This window comes from Urocampus carinirostris, chromosome 15, assembly GCF_059441175.1.
Source record: "Urocampus carinirostris isolate Australia breed hairy pipefish chromosome 15, RoL_Ucar_1.0, whole genome shotgun sequence".
Lineage (NCBI taxonomy): Eukaryota > Metazoa > Chordata > Actinopteri > Syngnathiformes > Syngnathidae > Urocampus > Urocampus carinirostris.
In genome coordinates this window covers 22,575,694-22,595,812 of record NC_142363.1, presented here as the reverse complement: position 1 = coordinate 22,595,812, position 20,119 = coordinate 22,575,694, and the positions used below count along the sequence as shown (strand labels likewise).

At 39.0% G+C, this 20,119-nt stretch overlaps 1 protein-coding gene and 1 pseudogene across 1 annotated transcript; both read right to left on the bottom strand.

Moving 5' to 3' along the window:
- Positions 1 to 242: 242 nt before the first annotated feature.
- Positions 243 to 20,074, bottom strand: slc1a8b (solute carrier family 1 member 8b). Its single transcript, XM_088354858.1, has 11 exons — positions 19,693 to 20,074; positions 17,849 to 17,928; positions 17,548 to 17,763; positions 12,173 to 12,215; positions 11,889 to 12,102; positions 8,437 to 8,536; positions 6,191 to 6,424; positions 5,910 to 6,104; positions 2,292 to 2,426; positions 2,051 to 2,213; positions 243 to 726 (listed from the first exon to the last, which is right to left on the bottom strand). The coding sequence occupies exons 1-11, from the start codon at positions 19,852 to 19,854 to the stop codon at positions 580 to 582; spliced, it is 1,689 nt and encodes a 562-aa protein (XP_088210984.1). The 5' UTR covers positions 19,855 to 20,074; the 3' UTR covers positions 243 to 579.
- LOC148351858 (U2 spliceosomal RNA) lies at positions 10,783 to 10,917 on the bottom strand (annotated as a pseudogene).
- Positions 20,075 to 20,119: the final 45 nt, after the last annotated feature.

Here is a 20,119-nt window from a genome sequence, read left to right as displayed (position 1 = left end):
AGAAGACCCGCTTCCAATGTATGTAATTGACACCTAGAAATAATTCCTAATAGCATTTGATGTTTGAAATTGCCCTAATCCTCTTGAGTTTTTTTTTTTTTACTAGGCTCTTAAAAGGGAATATTCTCTCATCTTTAGTCTTTGCATTGTTTTGCCAAACCTTGCTTTCAATTGTGGGCTTGGTGTATTTTAACATATTTAAATTTTCTGCATTGCACTGCTCAAAATAAAATTCCAAAAACTTGAGAGTTGAACCAACTTTAATTAAAAAACGACATCCATTTGTATAAAAACAGAAAACCAACTCAGAACTCTTAAAAAGTTGTAGTTTCGGTGTCTAAGCTTTCAGTTCAATAAAGCGTATTGCCTGTTTATTAGCTGGTGCTATTTCAACACATTAAGGCATTTGTATAGAAGTCTAAAGGACAAGGCCTACAATAGAAGTCTGAACTAGCTAGTTCTAAGAACCTGACAGACAATTCATTCTGAACCAAAACATACATGAAGTATCAAAGATTTTTGTTTTGACTTGGCACTGGCAATATAAAATGAAAAGACTAGCAGTCCCGAGAAAGCACCTCAGACTTGGCATAAATTGTAGCAGGCCATTGGTTTCTCCAGGACATTGTCGCCATCAACTTCAAACATAAAATCGCAGCGATGCGCTATCAATGGCGCATCAGAAAGGGTCACGCTCTGGTTCCCGACGGAGATCACCGTATCTCTCTGTTGGAATGACAGAAAAACATCTGTATTTCATAAGCTTTTTTTTTTTTTCATTGTCATAGACCTTAGGAATTCAAATTTACAAAGATTAAGCTAATGATAAAAATGCACCGTGTCTTTTAGTGTAAAATGATGTTTTTTTTCAACTTGGAGAAATTTAAACCCACAATAGCCTTTTACTCAGAATGTCCACACATATTAACACATCCAAAGCGACAGTACACTCGGCAAAGGCAGAAATTTATTTTCAAGAAAAGAATTCACACAGAAGTCTAGCACGAACTATATTGTTTCAGCGAATTAGTATAACCGGATGGTCAGACATGCTCTCCCACGTGTGTCATGACTAATGCAAAACAACCTGCAAGAAACTGCTAAAGTTATGTCTAAATGGATAGCAGTAACCATATCAAGTTGTCTCTTAAAGGCACATAGTGTTTAAGAGCAGGGACATATGCACATCTTCCAATGTTTCCTCTCATAATTTTTCAGTTATTACAGAAAGACATTCAACGTTCAATTAAAAACAAAGCAAATGTGATGTGTCCTATGTTCTAATAATTTCAACCTGGTGATAAATTATTTTAGGATTGCAAATCAAAACTGGTTGCCCCCCAAAAAGTAGATTTTAGTTTCATAAAGGTTGGAGACCCTTAGTCTAACCTGTTAAAAAGCTAAAGATTATAAAGTCTGGTTCTGGTATCTGAGCCATACCAGCCCTTTAAAAGGTAGCAGTACTCAAACTGGTAGCCTATACCAGTATCAGTGGCCTTCTAGTGGCCATTAACAATCAAGAATCTGGAATTAAAGAAATGGTGCTTAAAGATTTAAAATCAGTGCATTATTAAGGGAAAACATGTATTGCTATTCAAATGTATTTGACATCGTTTTGGAGTGGGGGACGACCTCTAGGTAGTAGTGGAATATGCATCGACTTAAAGGTCTAAAACATATAAACAATGGCATTAATGATAGCATTCTAGTCAAGTCATTTTTATTTGTATTGCCCTTAATCACAAAGAGTCTCAAAGGGCTGCACAGGTTATTGCACTATTATTTCAGACTATTATTACACCATCCCCTGATCTGGAACTAACATGAGGGCAAGGAAAAACTCAAAAACCTCAACATGAGGAAAATGAAGAAACCTTGAGAAGCATATGTGGTATCCCCTTTCAGGATTACCAGACAGCAAAGGATGTTGCAATTATAAATAATACAGAGATATTGTCCACAATATATAGAGTAGAAGTGTGTTCTATTAAAATCATTTTTCAGTTCAGCACTTGAACAAAAGTGTCTCTGATTTACAATTCTTCCTTACCCGTTTCGATGACCCTCCGTTATTGGCAATGATTAGAGGGGCAGTCTCGGTGGGAGTTGGCGTCAGCGCGGTGGTTTTTTCAAAGTCTTTCCTGCATACGTGTGCCATGATACCTGCTGCTAAGGCATCGCCGAGGACGTTTATCATCGTCCTGAAGCGATCACTAAGAAAGACACAGGGCCACATTGAGCTTAGTGGGATTTTGTGTTTTCCCGTTTAGGTACTTTGTAATTAGACTTACAGAACCCAATCAATGGCCACAATCAGAGAGATGTCGGCAGGGGGTAACCCTACCGAGGTCAGGACTATCACCATGGTAACCAGACCAGCTTGAGGGATTCCAGCTGCACCAATACTTGCTGCTGTAGCAGTTATGCTAAAGAGAAAGTGAATATGTCAGAAATCCCACCTACTTCAAATACAATATATGTATTATAGGTGTCACATTTTTTGCCTGTTCGTGTAGTGTTGTAATATTGAAAAGTCACTGAACATCAGTATTGGGTGTGTTACTGAAAAATGGTAGTTGTAGTTACTTCATTCCTATTGTAACTGTTACCGTCTAGATTACCGTCCCTAAAAAAGCAGCACATTACTCGAAAAGTGACTACATATTGTTAGTGGATCATGAGTTAAAGTATATCTGACAAAATGAGTGTTGCAGAATCACTTAACAGTCAAGGGCATTGCTATGCATTATCTGCATTTAATGAGTAATGCAGTAACGCACCAAATAGTAATGACAGCGTTACAAAATGTAATCATAATGCGTTACAGTACTCGTAATCGAGGAAAGAAATAGTCCCAGCACTGCTGCACAATTACAGTAGTCATGATGGTATGTTTTCTCCATAATAACCTCTTTATTATGTCTCTCATTTGTTACTTCATTTATTCAGTCATTATTAATGTCCAACTATTCACTTGTTCAAATTTAAATACCGTATTTTCCGCACTATAAGGCGCACCTAAAAGCCTTTTTTTTTTTTTTTCAAAAACTGACCATGCGCCTTATAATACAGTGCGCCTTATATATGGATCAATATTAAGTCGCAAAGTCTTGCAACTAAGGAAAGCAGCCGCCGACTCGATTTTCCCCCGAAGGCGAAGTCGTCCGCGGTGTATGCTGGGATTTATATACCGGCGTTTCATTTCCTAACCAATGTGTCAATCATCATTTGAATCAGTCACTATTGGCTAAAGTTATTCGGAGGTAAAGGAGGCGGATCCTTTTTATCATTTACAGGCTCGCATAGGCTAAAGGGGCAAAACAAAGCCTGCAATTTGCCGAAAAAGATGAATGTGAATAGCATGTTTGGTTGTCTACGGCATAGAGAGAACATGTTTTACTATTCTGTATTTGTAAATATTTTACTCTCCTGGATTCACTACACTCACGGATATAAGAGGACCATGGTTGCACATTATTATTGAACGCATCGACTTCGGTGAGCTACTCAGGCTATATATTTTCCCAGTATCTTGTTTCAGAGTGATATCGATGTTTCTGTGATGGGTCTTTTTTTAAATTAAACTCAATTCCAAGTGTTCATTGTCATATGCACAGTAAAGTTGCGAGCGAAAAAGAAAATAGATACTAAGGAATAGTTGGCATTTCTTGAATCCCAAGACTTTAACCTTCCGAATGATATTTGGAACAATGCATTTGAGTGACATCTAACAGACACTGTTTCTGTATATGTCTGAGACACGTATTTGCTTCTTTGCAAGCTTTCGGAATGTTAAGGGGGTAATAAGTTTGACTGAACTATCTGACTGTTTTGTCGACGTTCCCATTGTAGCGCCATATAATCCGGTGCGCCTTATGTATGGAAGATATAGGACCAAAAACTATTTTTGGGGGGTGCGCCCTATAACCCGGTGCCCCCTATAGTGCGGAAAATACGGTACAAAAAACATTCCTGGCGGAATACAGAGATGAAGAAATTCGGGTATGAGTGATACGAGAGATTGGGAATAGTGCGCCTAGAACTATGATTAACTTTGTGTTATTGTTGCTGTTGTTATATCATAACTGTTATTATTAATAGTATTACAAGTGTTGTTATATAATTGGTGTGTTTAATAGGGAAGATGAAGGGGTAGGGAATATAAGCATTTGCTTCTGACTACCCTTTTTCGAACATATTATGTAATATTATTTTGTTGTTGAGTTATTGTTTTTGTTCTGTTTTTATTTTAATGTTCGAATAAAGTTTTCATTCATTCATTCATTCATTAACTGTCATTTATTCAGTCACAATTGTAAAGCAATTGTTTTGTTTTGAAGACTGACGAGGCTTGGGCTCATTGTAACAGATCTTATTAAACTGTTCTGAACAAGGACGACTCTTCATGGAAAATTTCACTATGTTTTGTTTTTTTTAGATATTGGTCCTTGGGACCGCCCTCCTAGTATAAAAGTGTCAGCCATTTTGACATAGCGCTCTTGAAGGTTCCTCACTATTGTCCTGTATCTCAGTTGTACCCTATGTTGTTAAAGTCGGTGAGCAACGCTTGAAACAACAGTGACAGCAGCAATCCCAAGTGTGGCAACTGAGTCATTATCAAACATGTCCAAAACTTGACATCCAGTTACATTTTGCCGACTTTTTTTTTACTTTTGAATGAATTGACTAATGTATTATTGCAAAGGTTGTACGGCCTACAAACGTCGTTTGTTTTTACAGCAATTCTTTTACAAGATTTTCATTTCTTTTATTCCTGGTATCTTTTGTCGCATTATACTAACATTTTTGGGGGCTTGTTTAGTCGGTTGCACGCTACAGAACTGTATTTAATCACATTTTTTTGGGTGGAAGTACAATGTTGGCAACAAGATTGACTCAGTATAATTGGAAATTATTTGAATGCAACACAAACTTTTTCTTCTTTTTCCCTGTTTTTTTTCCATTTTTTAAGTTCTTTAAAAAAAATCTCACTGTGTTTATTTTTTCCGAGCTGTTACTTTTTTCTTTTTGTTCTCTATTTACTTTTTTCCGTTTGTTTCTTTCTTTTATTTTTTTCCTGGCTTTTTTCTGAAATTTTCCTTCTTTATTCTCTTCCTTTTGTTTCTTTTTTTCTCAGCTTTTCACTACTTTTTCATTTTGGTATTTTTTCCTTTTTGTTCTATTCCCCCCCCCCCTTTCTTTAAGTCATTTTGTGCACAATTTTACATAATATTTGGTTGTGTAGGGATTAAGGAAGCAAAAACAACCTGAAGAGCCGTTTGGGACCCGAAAGAGCCGGTCCTCTTTAGTGAGCCGAGCCGAAGAAGCCGGTTCTCGAAAAATTCTACTAACTTTACTCAACTTCGTTCTACTTCGACATTGACTTCAAAATACCGCATTTAGAAAACAGCGTCAGGGGAACCTGTGTATTTTTACCCTAATGCACTGTAACTTTGACTTAATTCGCTTCTTAATTAGCAATTTCGAGCCCTGATTTTTGTGAGCTGGCTAGATTTTCTTGTGCGCTGAGAATGTGCGGGCAGTGCGCGATTGCGCACACGCGCAGCTTAGAGGGAACATTGGTTGTACCCAAAATATATCATGATAATAAAAGGGCAGAGAAACTTCTCAGCTCCAGCCTAGCTTGTCTTACCCGTTTCAGAACTCTGATGTAAACTAACAAGTGGAGCAGGGGTGTCAAAACTCACTGGGCTCTCCCATTGATTAATCATCATTAGCAATTACAGCTATAAGTGGGTGCTTTGCAAGAGGAGCCTGGCTTTGGTAACATTCAATGGACATAATTCAAAATGCAAGTTATTGTTTGACACAATGCAGCTATTTTTGTCTTGTGTAGAGTCTACGAGTTTGAAACATGTGACGAAGAGGATGAAATAAGCCATCAATACCTAATAGTAACAAGTTGACCAAAGTCCAAGTCATACTCATTGACTTGAGCAATGAAAATGGCTGCAACTGCCTCATACAGCGCAGTTCCATCCATGTTGATGGTAGCTCCCACGGGCAGCACGAAACGAGCAATTTGCCGGTCCACGCCACAATTCTCTAGCAGACACTTCATGGTGATAGGCAGCGTGGCCGAGCTGAAGGAACACAAAAGGTCCATAGACCCAATGTCAAAACTGGTGTAGGCAGTATCCGTTTTCTGAGTCGCGTGAGTACTGCTTACCTAGAAGACGTGGCCAAAGCGATGACCAGGGCCTGTAGAAGACCTCTGATGAAGGTGAAAGGGTTTTTATGCGTGAAGAAGAAGTAGAAGAGGGGCAGCAAGATGAGGCCGTGCACGAACAGACCGGACAAAACGGTGATGAAGTACATGCCCAGTTTTTCTCCCAAGTGGGCTGGGTCATGCATGTCTAGGATCTTTCCTGCCACCAGGAACACAATGCCAAATGGGAAATACCTGCAGGAGAGAATCAGAATTAGAACAATTTATTTTAGGAAGTACCCATTTTCCCCTCCAAAACATTCCATGGTCTGAGAATAACACTATTTTCTTTCATCGATCAGACTACGCAAGTTAGCAAGCATAAAAATGGTAGTGTAATAGTATGTTGGCTATTAAATTAGGGGTTGTGCCAAATGGTTTTTATTCTAGTTAAGTCATCTGCAAATTATTTAGTTGATTAGTTACACTAAAATGCTTGAGTACAATCCATGTATTTTTAAACAGAATATTAGTTATCCGGGCAGCACGGCGGCGCAGTGGTTAGCGCGTGTGCAGCACAGTTCTGAGGTCGTGGGAAACTCCTGCATGGGTTCAAATCCAGCTACCGGCCTTACTGTGCGGAGTTTGTATGTTCTCCCCGTGCTAGCGTGGGTTTCCTCCGGGCACTCCGGTTTCCTCCCACATTCCAAAGACATGCATTTCAGGTGGATTGGCTGGTCCAAATTGTCCCTAGGTGTGACTGAGCGAGTGAGTTGTCTGTCCCCGTCTGCCCTGCGATTGGCTGGGATGGACTCCAGCCCCCCGCGACCCTAATAAGGATAAGCGGTACAGCTAATGAGATGAGAGATATTAGTTATCCGGGTTTGGTCCAATAGGGTTAGGGTTACCAACCCTCGGGCCGTTTCTGAAATTAGCTCACCAATATTGAGTCATAGTGTTTTTTGCAGGGAATTTGAATTAACTCACAAGAAATCGTTGACACCATCAGTGTCTTGGAATACATGATTAATTCTTCCAAAATATTTTTTAAAATTAACCGTTATTTTCTACATTGTCCTCCCACATTCCAAAAAAAACATGCATTTCAGGTGAATTGGCCGGTCTAAATTGTCCCTAGGTGTGAATGAGCGAATGAGTTGTCTGTCCCTGTGTGCCCTGCGATTGGCTGGCAACCAGTTCAGGGTGTCCCCTGCCCACTGCCTGGAGATGGCTGGGATGGGCTCCAGCCCCCCCGCGACCCTAACAAGGATAAGCGGTACGGCTAATGAGATGAGATGAGATGTAAATCATTGAGTGCTTTTCTGCAAGGCAGCTGTATTAGTGGTTGTCTGAGCCTGTTTTAACTCAATTTCTAATAAGAACCTGGTTATAACAAAGACAATATAACACAAGTTGTTTTCGAAATGTCATTCAAACTAGTAGCCCTTGTTAGCTGATAAAAAAAAGTAGCTCCCAGACTCAAAAATGTTGGTGAACCTTGGCCTATACTGCATCCAAAAATGGGCGAAAACAAGTTTTCACATAGATTTTATATTTAAAAAAAAATGTGAATCGCTTCTATCAGGCTGAAAATGTCTCCTTGCAATATAAGCAAAGACATTTAAAAAAATATGAAATTTGTCAAATTGTGAACAACACCTCGGTCCTACCAACAATAAAATCTTTGATTTCTACTCAATGTAAAATAATTCATATAAAGCCATTAATACAAATGCAGTATTTTCTGGACTATAAGGTGCACCTAATTATAAGGTGCACGCATCTACAAGAATATTCATTTGTGAAAGTTATTTCCATATAAGTTGCATGAAATAAATAACTACAGTAAGAGTGAGGTTTGCATTTAGAAAAACATCAGAAAATTTAAAACGAGTAATTTATAGAACTTAAATATAGGGAAATCAGGGTTTACTACAATTAAGGTGCAAATGAGATTTTACGATTTATACTCTTTCAGGAATACAAGGTAGACTTTTTAATTCCTGGAAATTTGGGGTTTTTAGGTGTGCCCGATAGTCCAGAAAATGCACTGTTTAAATTGATAAAGTGAAACCCAAATATCATCCAAAAGATGAATCGATCATGTGAAAAAAAGTTGTCGATTCACTGATTTGTTGTCGCACTAACATAAGCTAAAACCAAAAGCCCCACAGGTAATGCTGCACAACTTAGCTTTATTTATTTTTAGGTCTAATCTGCCAGTGCGCTGAGTTTATTTTTCAAGTGAGCATGCGTGCGTTCCTTACCACATGGCCGCGTTAATGATCTTCATGACGCACTCGTTGATGCACTGGCAAACATTGACCAGTGGCGCCCCACGTTCGCCCATTTTACCCAGTAGCAGCCCTGAAAACATGCAGGGGAAATTTTATGTTAGTCTTATCCCCAACCTTTGTACATCTTTATGAATTATAAAGCTTGAATTAAAAAATCAAAACCATGGGAAACCTTCAGTTTTTTCCCCAGTGCTCAACCCATTTTTTAATAACAGTTAATCATGCAAAATGGCCCCAAACAATCCCAAACCAGAACACTGATTTGAATTCTTAAATCTTAAGATTCTTGCACGCAACAAATTCTTAATGTTGAACACTATATCTTTTACCATAAAGAAACATCTTAAAAAAACAAAACTTTGTATATTCAAACAATCTACACAATTATATAAAATATATATAGCAAATCTTGAAAAATGGGTTGACTACTTAGTGAAATTCCAAATAAAAGAGAAATTATTAACCATAGTCGAGTTTTATTTAGTCCGGAAAATGGGCTTTAAACTGTCATGATTACCGATTTGAATCACCTGTGCCCGCTCATTAGCCACTGCGGGCTATCTGATTGGCTCCCTGTCCCTTTTTAAACCCAGTCCTGTCACTCTCTGGTTGTCAGTCCGTCAGCGAACCTCTGTTGTTACAAGGCAAGCATTTTGACCCTGACTCCCCCGCCTGTCCCGTTTTTTTGCACCCGTTTTTTCACCTGTCCGTTCCTGATCTCCCCGTCTGTCTCTGGCTACGACCTGTTTTTGATTCCGACCACGTCTGCTCTCCCGTCCCGGCATACGACCTGTTTTTTATCCCGACCACGTTTTTGCTCCCCCGTTCCTGTTTACGCCCCGTTTTTGATCCCGACCACGTTTTTGCTCTCTTGTCCTGGCTATTGACCTTTTTTTCTGTCCTTGACACCGCCATTTCCCGCTACAGAATATCTACTTCTGTTTTTGGATCAAGATCCGATTGTGTGAGCGGCTTGCTTCCCGCGTCCAGCGAGCCCCGGATCGTGGGTGCTGCCCTTCCTCTTTCTATCAATAAAACTTGTGGTTAACGTTACGCAATTGGGTCCCGATTCTGTTCTGGTTGTGACATAAACTGTAAAAAAACATCTCCAATTGGCAGCTAATGAAGCCCAATTCTAATGTTTTTTTCATTTTCACATATTTTAATTTATTCTTCTGAAAAATGATCCTAAAATAATCAAATTTCGCAAATTATAGCTCTTTTTGCTACACTTAAAGGGCTAATGTATGTTATTTGACCACAAAATGGCGCTGTATTGTGTACTGCAACTGAAAATAAGTGCTAAAAAGAACAAGGAAGAAAACAAACCACAGAGAGTCAAAGTGACCATAAAATACAAATTTTCTTCAAATTTTGTTAGCCAGCCTTTCACAAGGTTTCTGGCTTTTGTGCTACCGTAGCAGCAAGATGGCTGACAAGTATTTCAACTCCCTCTGTGAGGCTCATTTATGTTAAAGGGACAGTGTAATATTTAGTGTCTCTTAGTGGAACAAAACATATTTCATCTAGTAAAAAAACGAAACACTGATTTGAATATTGGACAAAAATAAATGGACTTTCATACCAATATTAATTTTTGTAAAAAAAAAAATAATCAAAGGTCAGGTCATGTTTATTACTATAGGTTGAGAAATTTGTATTTTCCACCGCGGAATCACTTCTTGGATCGGCGCCATGTTCTTCCGGCATCCTGCCGCCCCATTTTTCCGTGTGTCAATGGTTTGTTTCAGAAAACACAGTGCCATCCAGTGGTCAAATATGACACATTGGACCGTTAAAGAATTGCAATTTTCTTGTATTCCTAGAGGTGTATGTTTATAATAGTTCTTGTATTTCTATGAATTATTTAAATTATTAATATTCTGTTTTTCTTTAATGAATTATATTTCTTTAATATTACATGGCGCTAATGAATAAAACACTGTTCTTCTAAACGAATTTTAAAGCCTATAAAGCCCATAAACCCAACCCTTCTGAGCCCCATCCATTTATTAATGAATTTTGAAAACCGAATCCCTTCCCAAATAGAATCTCCTAAATCAAAACTCAAGTTAAAAAAGTATCTCTTTTTTTCCTCCAATCGGCAGAGCATTTTGCTTAATTGTATTTTATTTTTACATTATTTTGGGGGGGGTTTGGGGGTTTTTAAGGGTTATTGATCTATCTTCGTTATTCATTATCCATTATCCGTTATCGGTCAGTTCATTATATGCTACAAAGCCTAGGAGCCGGGACACTTACTCTCAGCCAAAAGGCTAAGCTAAGGTCCTAGCCCTAAAGCCTTGTTGCGATCATTGCGAATGCACCGTTCCCGGAGGTACTGCAATACCGGGCCGATGCGTGGGGTGGACAGAGCAAGCTCTTATTCCATCTCCGGAATGCAAAAATCAAAAGGCCAAGCTAAGGACCTAGGCCAAGCTAAGGACCTAGCGGTCCTAGGTTCTAACAACCTTAGAGATTAATCCATACCCGATACAGTCCAAGAAACACAAGATATTTTAACTTGTTTCTCAAAATGATGCTTAAGTAAGCAAAATTGTCTCATTTGCCAAATTGTAGATCTTCTCACTCATTTTAAAAAGAAGGTGTGAATAATTTGACCGCTAGATGTCACTGTATTGTATAGTGCATCTGACAACAAGTGCTAAAAAGCACAAGAAAGAGTAAAAACTACAGAGACTCAAAGCAACCAAAAAGCCCCATTTTTGTTGTCGTTTTAAGCCTATCCTTTTGCAAGGGTTTATGGTACCCGTAGCAGCAAAATGGCAGATGACTGAAAGCTCACTCTTATTGAGGTTTATAATATGTAAAACAGATGCAAATTTCTCGACCTATGCATATTTAAAGAAAAGACACTCATATTAATATAATAGTTAATGTCTCATCTCATCCCATCTCATTAGCTGCACCGCTTATCCTCAGTAGGGTCGCGGGGGTGCTGGAGCCCATCCCAGCAATCATTGGGCAGTGGGCAGGGGACACCCTGAACTGGTTGCCAGCCAATCGCAGGTAATAGTTAATGTATTTTTGGTTAATATTTTAACATATATTATTTTTCATTTAATTTTTTTATTTACCACTAGGAACTAGTGCTTAATAATACACACTGTCCCACTGGTTTAAACAAACTTTAAAGCGGGCATAATCATCCAGAACCAGCAAGATTATATAATTTTGTTAATTTTAAGGATTATATTATATTTCATGAGAGAAGCTAGGTGAAATATTTTCATATATGAAAGAAATATCCTTTAAAATAAGCCAAATGTTCTACCAGTTCTGTAAGAATGGATTTTTTTTTTTGCAAAGTACGCACGAAATTCTTGACTTTGTGTGAACACCTAAAGACTCCTCTCCCATTATCCACAAATCCATCTTAATCTCAAATCTGCTCATTTTACCCATCGTGGCCGAGAAGATGACGATCCCCAGGACATTCATGCCCTTGCTGGTACTGGGTACGATCTTGTAGTTGATGTCAGGTGCCGGAGTGATATCCAGGAAAACCGGATGACCAAGTCGTGGATTGTGATAGTCGGGCATGACATACACGTAGTTAGCTTGTGACTCTTTGGCATTGGAAGTCTGCACGATCGGTACTAGGTCCGTTCGGTACTGTGGAATCAAAAAGCGGGAGTTAATATGGAGATACTTCATGCTCGTTTTGATAGTTTGGATTGCTTACCTGCTGGAATGTTGCCTCGATTAGATTAGAAGGGATCATGTTCCTATAAAAGATAAAAGTGCGCATATATTGATGGAAGTAAGTGTTTTTCAAACAGAAATTGCCCAATTAAATCTTTGCACAAGAGCAAACTATTTGCTTTCTTTAGCTGATTAACTATAATATCCATCCACATCATAAGGTTTCAGCGAAAATACAATTTTTTTCCGTTTTAAAGTGGCTTGCGAAACTATTTGCCCCCCTTGAACTTTGTGACCTTTCTTCACAATGGTATCTCGGACCTGCCTGGTGTGTTCCTCGTTCTTCATGATGCTCTCTGCGCTTTCAACACACCTCTGGGACTATCACAGTGCAGGTGCATTTATACAGATACTAGATTACACACAGGGGGATTCCATTATTTATCATGATTAGTCATTTAGATCAACATTGAATCATTCAGAGATCCTCACTGAACTGCTGGACAGAGTTTGCTGCACTGAAAGTAAAGGGGCTGAACTATTTAGCACAGCCTTTTTCGTTTTTTATTTGTTAAAAAAGTTTAAAATATCCAATAAAGTGTGTTCCACATCATGATTGTGTCCCACGTATTGTTGATGCTTCACAAGAAATTACAGTTTTATATCTTTATTTTTGAATTCTGAAATGTGGCAAAAGGTCACAAAGTTCAAGGGGGCTAAATAGTTTTGCAAGCCACTGTAATTACCTTCTCTTGAAAAAGTACAGGGTAATATATTTAAAAACGTATTTTGTTTGATGAAGCTTTTTAAGATTGTGCCACAAACATTGAAAAATAAAATAAAATTAACAATTGTGGACCCGTTTTGCTGATTTCAATTGTTTTTTTTATTTTACAAAAAAAAATGTTGGAATCTACTTAAGCATTTTTTGTTTCATTTTTGATTATTTTTGTTATTTTTCTTGAAAAAAGACACACTAAAATTGCCTATGAATTATGTTGACTGGGTATTCTGTTATTACCTTTAATTCATATTGATGATGTGGTGTAATAATAGTCTGTGGTCTGTACACCTTTGAGACTTCTTGTGATTAAGGGCTAAACAAATAAAGATGACCTGACAAAAATATGGTAAATCTTGAAAAAATGGGTTGAATACATAGTAAAGTTCCAAAAGACAGAAAAATGATTAACCAAAATGAATAACCTGGATTCCTAAACCACTTTTTTTTTTTTTTTTAAAGATTGCACTGCAAATAATAATCGGTAAATTTTCCGGTCCATAAGGTACGCAACATTACAAAACAAGTTTTTTTTTTGGGTGCTTATAGTCCAGACAATACGGTAAATCAAATGGAGTAAAAATAGGACACATAATTTTGAAGGTTTTAATTATTTTCTTATTTTACTTAAAATATATATTTTTTTAAATCAGAGATTCTAAAAAACATTTTTCCAGAGGCAGATCTTTTTTTTCCATCGTAAGTATCACTTGTATTAGTTTTCTAGAAAAACGATAGTGGTTAAAAGTTGAAAAACACGTTCGTGATATAATAAAATCCAATATGACAGGAAAATGATTTACCCCAAAAAATAACTGGTTTCCCTCCTGTGCCACAGTGACCATAAATGATAAGAAAAAGTGTAAAAACTTAAAATTTAGGAAACATGATCATTCAAGCTTTATAAAAATCATGAAACTGGTGCTGGGAATTCATTTTTGAACATTTTTAATAAGCGCCGTGCCTTTACTATTTTCTTTTAAGGGAAAATGTTTGACAGTCACTGATATAAATGTCTCTTTGCTCTAAGTAATGATATTTAAATCCATTCCAGTTTAGGTTTGGGGCTGAGGTGTGCACCAAATCAGTACCCTTGGTCTCACTATCGCCCTCTGCCATGAGCCAAGAGAATTGCATGCCTCACTGCATCTACAACCAGTCAGTAATACGTTGTATACTAATTGTATTCATAATATTCATAACGTTAACATTTAGCGATTTTAAAAAGGAGACCCAAACTTGTGAAGTTTAATCAGAAAGAACTTTAACTCTAAATAAATTCAACGATTTAACATATTTCGAGTGTTATATTTCCATGATGACGTTTAAAGCTGCGCCCCACCTGCCTCCCCTGACTGCACGACACTGTATATGGAAAAAGTTAATTCGGTTTTCCATGTTTACTTCCTCCCACAAGATTCCTAGTTAACCCGTGTTAGCAAAGGGCCCGACATTTTAATAGATTTACAGCAAGTACGTCAGCAACAGAAAGGCCAGGACTGTGCACTCACGCAAAGGGGAACTCTGATGTCATGGGTTCGCCTAGCCTGACGGCAGGCAGACAAACATCGTGTTGTTGAATAATAAGATTTAGCGCCAGTGTATTTGTGGAGCGCTTACATGAATGGCCACGCACTTAAACGCAATCACGGTGAGGGTAGACTGAGAGGGTGAGTGCAGGATTAAGCGCTTAGCTGAAAGTGGCTTCCTATTCTTGGGCGATCGGTGACACTGCAACTAATTTATCAGATGTGATTTTAACGATAACAATTCTGTGTTCGGGGGGAAGATACACCCTTACGAGTGCAGTTGAAGTCAGGGCTATTAGAATTAGAATTGCCTTTATTATTATTAATACCATTGTTGTAAATCATTCTATGCAACGAGATTGGACATGGCACTCCAGTGTAAAACGTGTAACATAGAGACTGAATAATAGTAATAATGTAATGGAGAATATATAGATATATATAGATATATCAAAAGAAAGGGCAGCATGGCGGCGCAGTAGTTAGCGCGTGTGCGGCAACGTTCTGACGTCATGAGATCGAACCTTCCTGTGTGGAGTTTGCATGTTCTCCCCGTGCTTGCGTGGGTTTCCTCCGGGCACTCCGGTTTCCTCCCACATTCCCAAAAACATGCATGTCCGGTTAATTGGCTGGTTGAAATTGTTCCTAGGTGTGAATGAGCAAATGAGTCCCCTGCCCACCGCCCGAAGATAGCTGGGATGGGCTCCAGCACCCCCGTGACTCTACTGAGGATAAGCGGTGCAGATAGTGGAAAATATCAAAAGAAAAAAACATTTTTTAAAATTCTGTTTTGTTATTTTATTACTGGAAGGTCAACATACTTTTCTTCTATTTATTTGAATATCTGAATTTTCTGTATTGAAATTTTTCTTGGAAAATGTTAAAATATGTAAAAAAAAGAAATAATTTTAGGGTGATCCACTATTATAACATGTTGCAAAATGATCTGCTCACCAGATACGACTTAATTTATGTAAATTGTAAATACTTTTGGCAACTTGTTTTGTTACAAAAATTATCAGATTATACTGTTGTTACAAAAAAGGAAGTGATTTTGCTTGTTTTAATTGTTTTCCTATTTCAATACAGAGAGATAAAAAAAGCATTTTATTGAAATATACTTCATATACAGTAATCATTTTTTCCCATTTTGATGATTTAAATGTTGAACTATTTAATCCATTCTGAAGATTCTTTGTGACACAGTGAAAAAGTAATACTTTTTAAAAACAACAATTTGTCAAGTTCCTGATCTCTGAGTTCTGCTTCTTTGTATGTTCATTTTTTTGTAGTGCTCTCTCACTCTCTCTTACTCGACCTAACCTTTTTTGCTCACTCTTTTCCGGCTTTTAATTTTCCCCTTACAGCTGTTGTCACTTGTTTGTATTTGTCCTTTCCCTTTATCTTTACTCTGTCCCCTTTGGTTCCTTGCTAGTTCGTTGTCTGCCTCGTCACGTCCCAAGCACTCATGTCTCAGCTCTTTGTTTACCCAGTATCCCAAACCCTTGCCTGCTCTTCTAGATCATCAGTACCCGATGATGAACTCGGAGTCTGCCTGACTTCCCATTTACAGAACTCTGCCACAATAAAGGACCACCGTTGATTGTACTAATCTGTGTTTCTGCATTGTGATTCCGCAACACCCTGAGTGGGTTCTCAAAATAATTCATATGCCTGAAATGCGTTAAATTATATCCCATGTGCCGTATAAAATCATGTTTCAAAATGATCTGCTCAGTGGGTATTACAGGTACATAATTTTGATAACTCATTTGCTTGAAGATGATGTTAGAGCTTATGCTGCTGAGAAAATAGCTTACACTGGCAAGTCATTTGCTCCTTTTAATTTAATTTTTTATGAAAACATTTTTGTTTCACTTTTTCTCAGCTCAAACTAAGCATCATAAGTGACAAACGTTACACATGTGCCGCCATGATTAAAATTATTTATTTTAAACGTACACTATGAACACAATACCAAAATAAAATTTACAATGTATATATTTAACGTCCTTCAAATTCAAATTCATCATTAGATATGCCGAAGAGTTGTCGGGCTTTTTTGTGTATATTTAAAATTTTTAGGACAATTCTTTCTTTTTTTTCTTCATTCTCTAAAATGTATCTCTAATACCTTGAATACAAATACAGTAGTGTGATAATGACATAAAATCCAATAAATTTTTTCATGTTTTCTGTATCACTGATGCATGTAGTGGTTATCATTTGATGCTCTCACTGCCGTGAACTAGGTTTGACTCCCGTCGCATCGACTGTTTTAGCTTTGTGGTCAGAGCTGTTTTTTAAATGACCCATCTTTGCACAATTACGGTAACGAAAGAAAGAAATATTATTTAAATAACATATTTTTCTTTACAGTTAAATTACATTTTCAATTTGTCGTCCTATCTTAACAGTTAAGATGTAATTTTTTTTTCTTTTTCCTTTTTTCTACATTTTTTTAAGGAAGGCCTGAAGAGCGGGAGGACCCTTTACACAGGCTACAAGGTCGATGAAGGTGCTGTATCTGAGTCAAATCAATAGGCTTTTCCTGCTGCTAGTAACCATGAAACAAGTTTCATGTGGGGGATAGATACCCAACCCAAAACGACCTAAAGAGGAATGGCCGCCACCAGGCTAAACTTGCCCAGGACCCACTGCAGGTGGTGGTGCCCCACGACCTGGGCAGTTAAGGGGTCCATGAACTGTTTAAGATTTATTCAATTAAAAAAAGTGTGCTGCACCTTAACAAAATGGTGAAACACTGAACAAAAGTATCACAAGTACCTTTGTAGGGACAGTGTGCAATATTTAGTGGCTCCAAGTGATACAAAAAAAACATTTCATTCAGAAAGATACCAGGCAAAAATACAAGAACTATCATACAAATGTTACTTTTATACGAAATCATAGGTTAAGAAATGTGTATTTATATTACATAGTGGAATCCCTACATAGAGGTCGCCGCCACGTTTGTCTGGCTATGCTGTGCTCTTGGCACTGGTTTTCATTTGTATTAGATAATAAAATGCCATCTAGTGGTGGAATATTACACACCGGGCTTTGAACCTGTGCCCTGCTTCAGGACATATGTGATGCATTTACCTGATGAGGTCCAACAGAGCGTCAGCCGAAGTCATAACGGGTCCTGAGCTGGCGTGGTGGCTGTCTTTCTCTGTCCCTGTTCCTGGATGGATGATAAGGACGAGCACGATGCCCACAATAACAGCGATAAACGTCGTCCACAGGTAATAAGTGATGGTCAGGACGCCCAACCGCCCGCTGGCCTTCGAGTCCATGGCTGACAGGCCAGACATAAGACTGCCGAGCAAAATTAGAACATGACTAAGTGATGAAGATTTTGTATAAATAACTCCACCCTGGAGGAAAATATTTTGCTTTGCACCTGGATGTGATGAGAGGCAGAATCAGCATCTTTAGCATCCTCATCAGCAGCTCCCCAGGGAAGGAGAAGTAAATCTTGGCCTGGTGATGCAGAACACTCGAAGTTAAACACACCAAAATCTTTAGTACCACAGTGGATATAAATCCATGGTGAATGGTAAAAGGTCTGCATTTATATAGCGCTTTTCAAGTCAATGAAGACCTCCCTAAGCGCTTTACAATGTGCTTCACTCTTACCCATACACACACTCACAAAATCCATCCATCTATTATCTGCACTACTTATCTTAATAGGGGTCGCGAGGGTGCTCGAGCCCATCCCAGCGGTTTTTGGGCAATGGGCAGGGGACACCCTGAGCTGGTTGCCAGCCAATCACAGGACACACAGTGACATTCAACTCACTCACGCCTTCACACCGACCTAGGGACAATTTGGACCGGCCAAATAACCTGAAATGCACGTTTTTGGAATGTGGGAGGAAACTGGAGTGCTCGGAGAAAACCCAAGCAAGCACGGGGAGAACATGCAAACTCTGCATAGGAAGGCTGGTAGCTGGATTTGTTCCCATGGTCGAACTATGCTGCAGACGCGCTTACCACTCAGTCGCCGTGCCGCCACCACAGTGGATATACTAAAACATTTTTTTTATGTTATCTCCTCATGTCAACTCATAGATCTGTTTTAATTGCTATTGTTATTCATCCTCTGCAATGCCTTCGATCAATATCTTTATTTTTAGTCCATCTTTGTGTCTGCCAACCGTATAATAAAGCTGTTCAACGCTGTATTGATTCATCCATCCGTCCATAAAGCAATCAAAGCAAAATGACTTGCTTCTCATCTATCTCCACAGCAAAAATGATTTCCCTATTTTTCTCATTCAAATTATTATTTTATTTTATCACATTTTGAACTTGGGTGGCAAGGCCGATGAGTGGTTAGTGCGTCTGCAGCACAGTTCTTAGGTCATGGGTTCAAATAGAGCTACTAGCCTACCTGTGTAGGGTTTGCATGTTCTCCCCGTTTTTGCGTGTGTTTCCTCCGGGCACTTCGGTTTCCTCCCACATTTCAAAAACAAGTGTGGCAGGTTAATTGGCCTGTCCAAATTGTCCATATGTGTGAGTGAACTATGAATGGTTGTCTGTCCTTGTATGCCCTGCTACTGGCTGGCAACCAGTTCGGGATGTCCGCTGTGCACTGCCTGAAGACGGCTATACACTATTTAGCTGAAAAATATATCACCAAGGGTAAATCATCCTTTTATTCATCTATTATCTGCACTGTTTATCCTCAGTAGGATCGCAGTGTTGCTGTAGCATATCCCAGGCATCTTCGGACAGTGGGCAGCGGACATCCTGAACTGGTTTCCAACAAGTTTCAGGGAACACAGAGACTGACAACAATTCATATGCTCACTCATACGTAGGCAGAGAAACACCATGCAAATTAACCTGACATGCATGTTTTTTTAATATAGGATTCAACCGGAGTGCCCGGAGAAAACCCACACAGGCACGGGGAGAACATGCAAACTCCACACAGGAAGGCTGGTAGCTGTATTTGAGCCCATAACCCTCAGAACTGTTCTGAAGACGTGCTTACCACTGACCCGCCGTGACGCCCTAGGTCCGGGTAAATCAATGAAAACGAAAACTAATACAAGGGTGTACACTCCTGAACCATGCACCTGCAGCATTTCAGCTCTTAGGACTGTGTTGTTCAACCCTCATCCAATTTCATCTATTCGTCTGTCCATCGGAAAGCAGATCGATTTTCAGTTCACTAAGTACCCCCTTGGCAGCTTATTTTTCTGGCATCCATCCTTTCCATGCACGTCTCCTTACCTGTGTTGATAAATTGAACGACCTCAGCACAAATCCCAGCACGCATCCCGTCACCACAGCCAAGACAGAAAGCGTCAGTAGTCCGTTCCTCTTGAGGTACTCCTTCACGTACACATTGAGCTTCGGAGAAATGTTTGGCAGAAATTTCTTCCGCCACTCCATCCCTACTAACCGTCCCAGGGCTTCCGCCCTCTCCTGCCTACCCCCAGAGCCACAGCAGCCTTTCTGAGTTGAGCAGAAGTTAAGGTCAAACTCCAAGATGAACCGTCCGGTGTCCGTCGGGTATGCCCGAGGTGCTCATTCAGGTCTCGGGTGAGCGCAAGTCTTTCCTGACTCCCTTTCGAGTAAAGTCTCCCTATATTGGATTATCCCTCTTCTATGCCAGCAGAGACTCTCTCCTGTCTTTCCTTTTGTCATGCTTAAGAGG

What these genes read in the sequence shown, in the direction of transcription:
- slc1a8b (XM_088354858.1), bottom strand. Translation starts at nt 19,854, where the DNA reads ATGGAGTGGCGGAAGAAATTTCTGCCAAACATTTCTCCGAAGCTCAAT. An exon ending in CGTTCAATTTATCAACACAG is followed by an intron (nt 17,929 to 19,692) that starts GTAAGGAGACGT and finishes CTGCATCACCAG; the next exon opens with GCCAAGATTTACTTCTCCTT. An exon ending in ACGGAGGGTCATCGAAACGG is followed by an intron (nt 727 to 2,050) that starts GTAAGGAAGAAT and finishes TCATTCCAACAG; the next exon opens with AGAGATACGGTGATCTCCGT.